At 28.1% G+C, this 11,273-nt stretch overlaps 1 protein-coding gene across 1 annotated transcript; it reads left to right on the top strand.

Moving 5' to 3' along the window:
* The first annotated feature begins 679 nt into the window (after nucleotides 1-679).
* LOC100265384 (bifunctional nitrilase/nitrile hydratase NIT4B) lies at nucleotides 680-3,343 on the top strand. The gene is made up of 6 exons (XM_002270090.5): nucleotides 680-697; nucleotides 753-969; nucleotides 1,339-1,506; nucleotides 1,653-1,946; nucleotides 2,478-2,759; nucleotides 2,933-3,343. Exons 1-6 carry the CDS (start codon nucleotides 680-682, stop codon nucleotides 3,106-3,108), a joined length of 1,155 nt encoding a protein of 384 aa, XP_002270126.2. The 3' UTR covers nucleotides 3,109-3,343.
* The last annotated feature ends 7,930 nt before the right edge of the window (nucleotides 3,344-11,273 follow it).

The following is an 11,273-nucleotide window of genomic DNA, read 5'->3' as shown; positions in this document are numbered from 1 at the left end:
TTTTTTTTCTATGTTTCTTTTTATTTTTAAGAAATCATCTTGAGAAGATTTCTCCCTAATTTATTTATTTATTTTTTCAAAAAATCGTCTTTTCAAGAGACGATTTCTAGCCTATAGATTTCTGAAATTTGAGAAATCATCTTTTCAAAAGCGAAATTTTCATTATAATTTTTTTTAAAGGAAAAAATCATTATTATATAAATATATTATTTGGTAAAATATTATTGAAAAAAAAAGAGAATGAAAAAAATGAATTTTTGAAAATCATCTCTGTCTTTTTTTTTTTCTCATTTTCTTTGTATTTTTAAGAAATCATCTTTAGAAGATTTCTCAATATATATATATATATATATATATATATATATATATATTTATCAATGGAGAAATCACAAGAGATAATTTCTCCCTAAATTTTTTATTTTTTTCAAGAATCGTCTCTTCAAGAGACGATTTCTCTCCTAATTTTTTTTTTTTTTTAAGAAATTTGAGAAATTGTCTTTTCAAAAGACGATTCTTTCGTCATAATTTTTTTAAAGGAAATAAAGATTTTTATTTTTCTCTTTTACATCTTGCAAAAACTATGTTAGATTTAGAATTATATTTTCCACTACCATTTGGGAATTATTTTTTAAAATTACAAAAAATCCCAGGTGAAAGTCATTTTCAATTTGTACAAGTCATGTGCCTGGTCCACTGTGTCTGCGGATAACTTAAAAATTTGTGATGAGGATAAAACCTCTCCATGAGCGTAGAAAACCAAGTCAGACTTTTCAAAGCCTTTCCGTCTTGTTCAAGTACTGGCAGAGGAACCTCTTGTTCATGAGCGATATATATATACTGAACGCAGTGTGAGGAATCCTCAAACAAAGGGGAAACGAAAAAACATACAATTTTCTGCAATGTCTTCAACTGTTAGAGCCACCGTTGTTCAAGCTTCTAGTATCTTTTATGATACTCCTGCCACTCTAGGTAACGTGCAATTTCTCTCAATTCTGCAACTTCTGTAAGAGAATCAGTGAGCTGATTGGTTGCTGGGAAACTGAAAGAAAGAAAGGGATGATTGAACCCTGATCATATTTTCAGCTGCCAATCAAGGAATTACTGCTTGTACAATAATTATTTGGATGAGTTGGTTGAGGTGGTTTCTTCTTTCTTAGTTACAAAACAGCTGAAAATATGAGTTTCTAGTTTTATCTAGGTCTCCTTTTCCTTAAGTTTTCTCAGCAACCAAAAAGTCATTTGGGATATCTTGAGGTGAATTTTCATTCTCTATTCAACCAATTAATTTACTTTCTAAGTCATGAATTGTTAATTCTTGCAATGTGATTTTGGGAGCAGATAAGGCTGAGAGGTTTCTGAAAGAGGCAGCTGCATTGGGATCCCAACTGGTTGTGTTCCCTGAAGCATTTATCGGTGGGTATCCCCGTGGATACAACTTCGCGGACCAGTCTCCAAGAGGGAAAGAAAGCTTCCGCAAGTACCATGCTTCTGCCATTAATGTGCCGGGTCAGTTACCCCTCTCTTTCTCCCTTAAATAGCTAGAGGACTGAACCACTTAAATAAGTTATTGAAACAAAATCTACTTATGCTGCTTTGTGATGAACCATCAGCTTACATGTCTCATCTTTGATCTCATATTAATGTATTTTCAGGACCTGAAGTTGATAGATTGGCATCAATGGCTGCGAAATACAAAGTCTACTTAGTGACAGGTGTTGTTGAGAGAGATGGATACACATTGTATTGCACTGTTCTCTTCTTTGATCCTGAAGGCAATTACCTTGGAAAACATAGGAAACTCATGCCAACATATTGGGAGCGGCTCTTCTGGGGTTTTGGAGATTGCTCGACAACTCCAATTTATGACACTCCATATGGAAAACTTGGTTCGGTCATTTGTTGGGAAAATAGAATGCCTCTTTTCAGGACATCAATGTATGGCAAAGGTACATCTTTTACCATTTTTTTTTCTTCATTAACTAGTATGGTTTGGCTTGAAATAGTTTGGCTTTGTTTCACAATTATATTTTAGAGGAATCTTTTGTTATCCAAAAAAAATTTAGGAAAACACAATTGACAATTAGAATACCGCTTTTTGTTTTTTCTTAGAAACATAAAACAAAATGTTTTCAGATAATATTTTTAAACTTTTTTCTTCATTGTTTTCATTTGTTTTTAAGGTTGTTTTAAAAAATAATTATATAAATATGAAGAATATTTAAAAATAAAGTATTAAATATAAAAATTATTTTTAATAAGTTGAATATATTTTAGGTTTCAAATAGTCTTATGTTTTATAAATTATTAAAGAACAACTTTCAAAAACTATTTCTCAAAACTGTTCCAAAGACAATTACCAAATAGGACCTCCAGCACCCGTTTACATTATTAGGGTTTTAATCTAAGCAGTCTTGAAATACATTGTGGCTTTGATATGGGATTGATTGATCACAGAATACCAATGTTCATATATATAGGTATTGAGATATATTGTGCTCCTACTGCCGATTCTGGGGATAAATGGGTAGCTACAATGAGACACATCGCTATTGAGGGTGGATGCTATGTTCTTTCACCCATCCAGTTCTGTCGGAGGAAAGATTACCCACCTCCACCTGAGTATCTTTACAGTCCTACAGAAGAAGATGTCACTCCAGATTCTATTGTTTGGGCTGGAGGTAGTGTCATCATTTCGCCCCATGGCGAAATTCTAGCAGGACCGAATTATGAAGGAGAAGGCCTCTTCACAGCTGATCTTGGTATGGCCCTAACTTCTCCAATTGTATATCCAAATATTTCAGTATGCAGATAAGGCAAATGAGTCAATTCTTTAGGTTTAAAAGGACTGCAAACATGGTTTTATGGAAGACTTGATACTCTATGATATTTATCACGGGCTGCTCAAATATTTTGATGATCACTTGATATGCAGATGTTCGTGGAGAGATTCCTAAAGCAAAGTTTCAGTTCGATGTGGTAGGACATTATTCGAGAGCTGATGTGCTAAGCCTCACTGTGAACAATCGTCCACTGCTTCCTGTTACTTTCACATCCTCACCATCTAAAATCAAAGCTGATGATGAGATGCATGATTGCAAAGATATATAAAAGATGGGCAATTTAGGAGACAGTCAGCCTAGCTAAGGTCCTCCTTCAATAATTTGTATGATTTTCCAGTAAGTCCAACATTGTTAATTTCCTTGTCTTTCTTTATCCTGTAAATGCAGTCACATGTGCATATGGAGACTGCACTTCAACAGAAATAAATCATCGGTTTGAATGTAAAATCATCCCTTTTTTTTTTTTTTTTGGTATCAAGTATTAATAAAATTGTATTTTCCACTCATTGGCTGAGGCCTTCTCTGTGATAGCTTTTTTCATTTAGCCTCTTGTAGAAGTTGAAACTAAGGTTAACTCATGATTATGAAAGGGCGATCTTAATATTATAAATGCTTCATTAAGTTAACACGAAACAACTTTCCATATAAGCTATATATAAGGAAATTTCAAAATAAGTAAAATTATCTTTTCTTTTAGGCTCTGTTTGGTTTTCAAAAAATTTGAAGAAAAATACGAAAAAAAAATAAAGAGAAAATGTAGAAGGAAACAACACATAGCATTTGAAATTAGTTAATATGTTTTGCATTTGAATGGTGAAAATTATGTGTTTCAAACTATGCCATGTCCTACTTTATGTCGTCAAGATTTATTTATTTATTTATTTAATTCGATTCACTGTTGAAATGTTAAATAGAAGATTTTTACCAGCTTCTTCAAACCTGGAACAAAGCCTCAAAATTTGTGACTTGAAAAACAAATTGAAGTCTTTTAAAAGAGAAGTTATTTAGAAGAAATGACAGTTCTGGGTTGAAAGGGGCTCAAGGCCCAAAGAAACAAATGTTCTAGGTTGAAATGGTTCCAGGCCTAAAGAAATAGAAGCTTCGGGCTAATATGCCAAGGAAAGGAAGCTTTGGGCTGAAAATGGTTATAGGCCGAAAGAAACAGCAGCTCTGGGCTGAAAACGTCTCTAGGCCTAAGGAAATGGGAGCTTTGGGCTGGAAATGCTAAGGAAAGACTACTATTAGCTCATGAAATGGCTCTAGGACTAAAGAAAAGGCAGCTTTATGGCTCTAGGCCATATTTACAGATAAGATGCTTACGATGATTCCATTGATAGAAATGAGAATAAGATGTGAAAACAGTCATGGGCGTTAATTTATTATTTTCAATTTTATTTTAAAAAATTTGGGAATGGAATAAATTTTTTATGGTTTTACAATTTTAGTCTTTGCTGTCAAAATTTAAAAGTAATTTATGAAACATTGTTTATACGACGATAGTTGCCATTGAATCTCTCAACTATCGAAAAGAATAGAACTTAGTTTTCAGCCATCTACTGGCAGGCATAGCCACATAGCAATCAGTTTTTTAATGACATTATCCTCTCTTTTTTTACACTACAAGGAAAAAGATATATGGTGACATTTATAATAAGTCACTATAAACATAGGGTGTCACTACAACATAGCGTCACCTTATCCACTGACACCATAGAGGGTATCAATTGGTGACGTATTTGGAAGCAACACCAAAGCAGATAAATGGTGACACATTCAGAAGAGACACCATATATTTTTAGTGATGCTTAATTTGATATAGAGTTGTATGAGATATATAAGATGTCATATTAAATGCATCATCTTTGAGTTATGGTGTCACGTTAAATGTATCACCTTTAATTTATGGTGTCGCATCATTGTAAATGATTATGGAAGATATGGTTGTTTTTTGTTGATTAGTTTGTAGATTTTTGTAATGCTTATTAATAAATAAGACCAACCTGTGTAAATTGTCCATAAATATGATAATCATATTACATTTAACTTATATTTTCATAGTGCCTATGAATTAATTTGTAACATATTACATCATCCAATAATATTTATATATCAAATGTTCACAAAATGATAGTACATCAAACACATCAAACCCACCAAAACTAAAAAAGAAAAGTGAATACACATTAAAACATGATTTAGAAATGTTAAGCTTCCCAACATTCATGTATACTTGCATTTCATATGCATAAAACCGGCTAACCATAAAATGACACAAGAGTTGCATCCAAAAACCCAAAATTCTCAATTCCAAATAAAGTAATGTTTATGTCCTATAATGTATGACATAAGAGTCATATCTAAAAACCTAAATCTTGTTGCCTCTTTCTCCTTTCTTTTTATTCTTCATATTGTCCTCCCAAGAGTGTATACCTGCATTTCATAGTTTAATGAGTTTTAGAGTTCTTATTGAAAATAAAAATGTGATGTTATAAACAATAAACAAATCTAAGTACTAATGTTTTTTTTTCTTTTTCCTTTTTCTCATTTTGGTATAAAAATAGTCCGTAAAGAATAAGTAATGTTATACAATACCAATGGAAAATTCAATCATATAACAACTAAGGGACTTACCATGAATGATCACGATACATCAATATGATTCATGATTAGTTATAACACAAAAGTAATCTATTCTTCTCTAATTTCATCAAATTCTACTTGAGAATATGTTTTATTTGTCATCAAACTGAAATCAAATGAGAATAACATTAATATCACAATAATTGAAAGTATGAAATTATGTACAATTCATTAAACGAGTAAAACCTTTGATGCAATAACTGTAAAATCAACAATTATTTATTTAATGAATCTCATAACAAAGTAGTCATATTTGAACTCAGTATTATTTTTTTACTCTTAAATTATTTTTAAACAAAATAACAATTATTAATATATTGGTTCATTTTTAAATACTTTCACAAGAATATATTTTAACTACAAGTTATTTTAATTTATCAAAGATTTTTAGGAAATGAGCTATTATCCATTTATTATTTTCTTATTTTTCAGAAAATATTTTCAGTCATTTCATACACGTTTTCAACTACTAAAATTATTGTTTTTATAGAATAAACAAAGAAGCATACACTTCTCCTCCCCTCACTAAGTCAACTATTACAATCACCATAATATTTTATTCACCTACCAATATCTCATTCCATTTAGATAACTCTCTCAACAAAATCATTTCTATAATACTTTTTACTCTCCTATGATATTGAATATTTTATTCCATTTAGGTGACTCTCAACACAAAGAAAAGTAGGAATGTCTTCTTAGGTTAACTAAACAAAGACTTCTTTTTTTACTTTACAATATGTATAAAAAAACAGTTATTTATTACAAGGAATGTGGTAGAAAGGTCATTTTATTTTTAAAGAATTTTTTAGAATTTCTTAAACATTTACAAAAAATAGAATCTAACAATTTTATTTCTAAAAAAAATGATCAATTCAAAAAAGAAAGAAGAATGTTATTTTTTAAGAAAAGTTAATAAACCACTTTTTTCTTGAATTATCTAAACAAAACTTACTAAAAAATATTTTATCCCAAATTTATTTTCAAAACTTTCTTATTGAAAACTATCTCATATATAAATTATTTTATTAAATAGAGAAATTCTTATTTTATTCCTTTTTTGGAGAAAAATTCACTTGTTTATTAAATATCAAAGAAGTCTATTTTTATGTCTATTATATATATATAAATTCTCTTATTTTCATACAAGAAATTTCCATTTATGCCTAAAATACTTTTAGAAAAATCATTGCCAACAAAATTTTATTTTTAAAATTATTTTCAACATTCTTATTTAAAAAAATTATCATTGGATTATTTTCAAAAAAGACAATCCTAAAAAAATTAACCGTTTATAACCCAATTTAAACTCAAAAATTATCCCCAATATTATTTTATATTCCTAAATTATTTTCAAACAAAATAACAATTATTAATATTTTGATTCATTTTTAAATACTTTCACAAAAATATATTTTAACCACATATTATTTTAATTTATCAAAATATTTTTAGGAAATGAGCTATAAACATTTATTACTATCCTATTTTTCAAAACATATTTTCAGGCATTTCATTCACATTTTAAAATTTCAAATATTAAAATTATTGTTTTTATAAAACAACAAAGCATGTAAATTTCAACTACTAAAATTATTGTTTTTATAGAATAAACAAAGCAACATACACTTATCTTCCATTTACTAATTCAACTATTACAATCACCCCAATATTTTGTTCACCTACCAATAATTCATTCCATGTAGGTGACTCTAAAAAAAAAAGTCATATTTATAATACCCTTTACCACTCTAATACCCAATATTCTATTCTATTTAGGTGACTCAATACAAAGAAAGTGGGAATGTTTTCTTAGGTTAACTGAAGAAAACCCTAAATAACTTAAGTGCTTTTGGATTAATTGAGCATCATCTTGTAGTAGATGTCAATCTCTATTGTTAGACTTCACCAAAAAGCTCCTAGCACGGTGGAAAAAAGTATCAAATATAGTCAAGTCTTCAATAAAATATTTTCACATGTGAAAAATTACAACCAATACACTATATAGTCAAGTCTTCAATAAAATATTATTTCATGCGAAAAATTACTACAAACTAGTGTATCTCTCATTCTCAATTAGACAAAATTTTTAAAAATAATTCATTTTTCTTGTTTTCATTTGTTTTGGGGCTTATTAGCAATGAAACAAAAAATATGTTAGAATGTTAAACCTAGTTTTTACTTCCATGGAACTCGATAAAAAACACCATTTACAAAACCCACATCATAGATATACTAAATCAAGAGATATAAAACAATTATACTAACAAAGTTTTTTGCATTAATAAAAAAAATGAAGATGATAGATAAGGGATTTTGACTTACCCGAGATTTTATGAAGCAAAGAATATCAATTATGGGTGTGCCGACCATGGGTGTGAGAAGAAGGAGAAGAAAACGATGGTTAGGGTTAAGCAATAAGATCTTTTATATTAGTTAATGTATATATGGAAACAATAGACTTTTCATAAATTGTTCCTACTCACTATTTTGAAAAAGGGCCCATTGAGTTATAAAATTTAAAACTTTTTATTTCATATGGTGTCACTTCCAAAAAAAGACACCGTAAATTTGAAATTAGCATCATCTAACTATCCTAATTGAAGATTTTTTATATGATGTGTCACCTTTATAAATTTTAAGTTCAATGGTGTCATTATTTTAAATGCGACACCATAAATAGTGACATCATAAATTATTTTTGTAGTAGTGTTAAGTCATAGTGGAAAGCTTCAGCCGTGGCTAAATACAACTAATCCATGGGATATATATTTAATCCATGCATGTGGGTGGCTCTTTTTTATTCAAATAGAATCCAAGTACTTGTAGATTAATTTTTTTGTCTTTGTTTATGCACTTTTTCATCAAACTCTAAGTTGACATTGTAGGCCACAAGCTAGTTTAGCATTTTTAAATATGCAACACATATAAATAAAATATATTTGTACTCCTAGACTTATAAAATAAAATAATAATAAATAAATTAATTTTAATTATTTTATTTTCATATTATATTTGAAAATTGTTCAAATTATAAAAATCATCATAGTAATTTATATATATATTTACATATCATAATTTCTTTTATATTTTGAATATTAAATAATCATGATGTTACTAGTAGATATATTTTAAAATTTTAAATTATGTATATTATTATCAAATATCATTAATTGTATTAAATCTATATCATTTTTTTTAATAAATAACTTCGTTATGTGTATTATTGCTTCTTATATATATATATATTTTAGTTTTTACTAATATTTTACGAGTTTTTATTAATTTTGATTTTTTTAAAAAAAAATTTCATTGATATCTATTGATAATTTTGTGTTTTTAAGTTTTACAATAAAACCAACTTTAATAAGTATATTATTGTTTATTTTATCATGTTTAAGAGTTTTTTTTCCCAATATTTTCATGAGTTTTGATCAATTTTTTCCTACTGATATTTGGTGTCAAAATATTCACCAATATTTTTGGATATACCCTGATATATCTGTAAAATTGAGTTATTAATATATCTATCAAAATCAATATTTTCATAATTTTTCACAAATTATATTTTATATCTTTGTTTATTTCGTTTTTCATCAAACTCTCACTTCACATTCTAGGCTACAAGCCTACACCTTCAGAATTTCTAGAGCATGTACATATTTGAAATTTGAGACATTGATGGAAAGTGTAAGAATGTGTTTGATAGTGATTTTAGAAAGAGTTTCTATCATTTCTAATACTTAAGAAATTTTATTTTTCAAGTATTAGAAATATTAGAAACACTTTCTAAAAGCATTGCCAAACGCCCTTTAACACTTGCATGACAAAAATTTTCAAATATTAGAAATATTAAAAACGTTTCCTAAAATCACTATCAAACATGCTCTTAATTTTTTAACAAAAGCATTTTTTTTTAGTCCAGAAGTGTTTTTAAAAAACACTACCAAATGGCCTCTAAATCTTTTTTCTTAAAATAATTATTAAATTAAAAATATACGACCAAAACTGAAAAAAAAAATATGCATGTATAAAAGATAAGATATATATATATATATATATATATATATATATACAAATATAATAAGATTATTCTAAGATACAAACAAATAAAATCTATTTTCGTTGCGTGCCTTAAAACTATGAATAAATATCTTTTATTATTTGAAGTCATTTTCAATTTGTACAAGCCATGTACCTAGTCCACAATGAATGTTTGCTGATAACTTCGAAACCTAAGAACATTGAAAATGGGTGCAGACTTTTTCAATTGTTGACATATCCACAAGCCAGGGGATCTGCTCCAGCTGGGTGGACTGTCCACAACCTGACAGTGATATTGAATTTTGAGGCCCCAATATGATCCCTAAAGCCAGATATAAAATCAGAATCTCGGGATCTCTTCCAATTGTATATGTTATATTATGCGTAAAAGAAAAAGGAAAAAAAAAAAGCCACATAATTCAATTAATTTTATGTGCATATTAAATGCAATTTTGTACATAATTCACATAAGCGGATAAATAAGCATCCTAAGGAACCTTCTCCATATGGTAGGATGTATGCAATCAAATACAAAACTAGAATTATGGGATCTTCTCTTCTGAAGTCCCTTGATGGCCTCCTTGGTGATCCTAAATGCATTCACCACTAAGCTAAACTTAGAATTTGAAAAATAGTTTTGAAGTTAGAACCCGTTTGGTAGTAATTTAAGAAAGTGTCTTTAACATTTTTAATATTTAAAATTTTTTATCATTCAAGTGTTAAAAATATTATAAACACTTTCTAAAATATTATTAAATTTGAGACATTGACCGAAAGTATCGATATTTAAAAAATATATATATTAAATTAAAAAATACTATAAAAACTAAATATATAAAAGATAATATATATATATATATATAATATTAATTGCAGAAGGTTTTTTTGTAAGGTGAAATAATAATTATAACAACAACAACAATAATAATAATATAAAAAAGGATCAATTATTTTTTGTTGCCCTAAAACTATGAATGAATATCTTTTATTATTTTTTACACATGATTGAAGTCATTTTCAATTTTTACAAGTCATAGGCCACTAAATTGAAACCTAAAAAGACTACATATATGGTCAAAAGTTAAGACAAGCTTGTAAGATTAAAATCATTAGCCTTGGCAAAAGTTAGAGATTAAAAGAAATACTTTGAACTAAGTTTGACTTGATTCCCTCTCTGTTAAGGGTATATAGGCAACTTGGACAAACTAGTTAAGTCCAATCATCACCACAAGAAAAAATTGAAAAATAGGAGGAATATGTGGCTGTTAAGTGTAATCTCAATTTTAATTAAGTGTTAAGAGTTATACATAGCTCCATGTTAAGATTATGTCTTTGTCTACATGGTTTTTAAATATGGTTTTAATTTTAATTAGGTATTAAAAAGTTGGAAACAAAGGTGCATCTAAGTTCAGTTAATTCATATGAGTAAAGACTTTAGCACTTAAATCGCATTAAGTGTTAAAAAGTTGCACAATGCTCTATATCAAGTTTACGACTAGCATACAATGGGTGTTAAATATGATTTCACTTTCAAGTAAGTGTTAAAAAGTAGGACACCATTATGCATCCAAGCCAAGTCAATTCTTAGAAGTGAATATTTTAGCACTAAAGCTATATTAAGTGCTAAAAATATAACATCACTTTGCGTCAAGGTTATTACTTGCCTATATTGATGTTAAACATAATTCCAAATTTAAGAAAGTGTCAAAAAGTTGGATACCACTTTTCATCCAAGCTAAGTCAATATGT

The sequence above is a fragment of the Vitis vinifera genome, chromosome 2, assembly GCF_030704535.1.
Source record: "Vitis vinifera cultivar Pinot Noir 40024 chromosome 2, ASM3070453v1".
Taxonomy (NCBI): Eukaryota; Viridiplantae; Streptophyta; class Magnoliopsida; order Vitales; family Vitaceae; genus Vitis; species Vitis vinifera.
The sequence above is the reverse complement of the archived record's forward strand: the minus strand, read 5'-3'. Positions and strand labels throughout refer to the sequence as shown.

Bases quoted from the DNA above. Each gene is read 5' to 3' on its own strand.
- LOC100265384 (XM_002270090.5), top strand. The intron at 970-1,338 runs GTAACGTGCAAT...TTTTGGGAGCAG, and splicing joins TGATACTCCTGCCACTCTAG to ATAAGGCTGAGAGGTTTCTG. The intron at 2,760-2,932 runs GTATGGCCCTAA...CTTGATATGCAG, and splicing joins CCTCTTCACAGCTGATCTTG to ATGTTCGTGGAGAGATTCCT.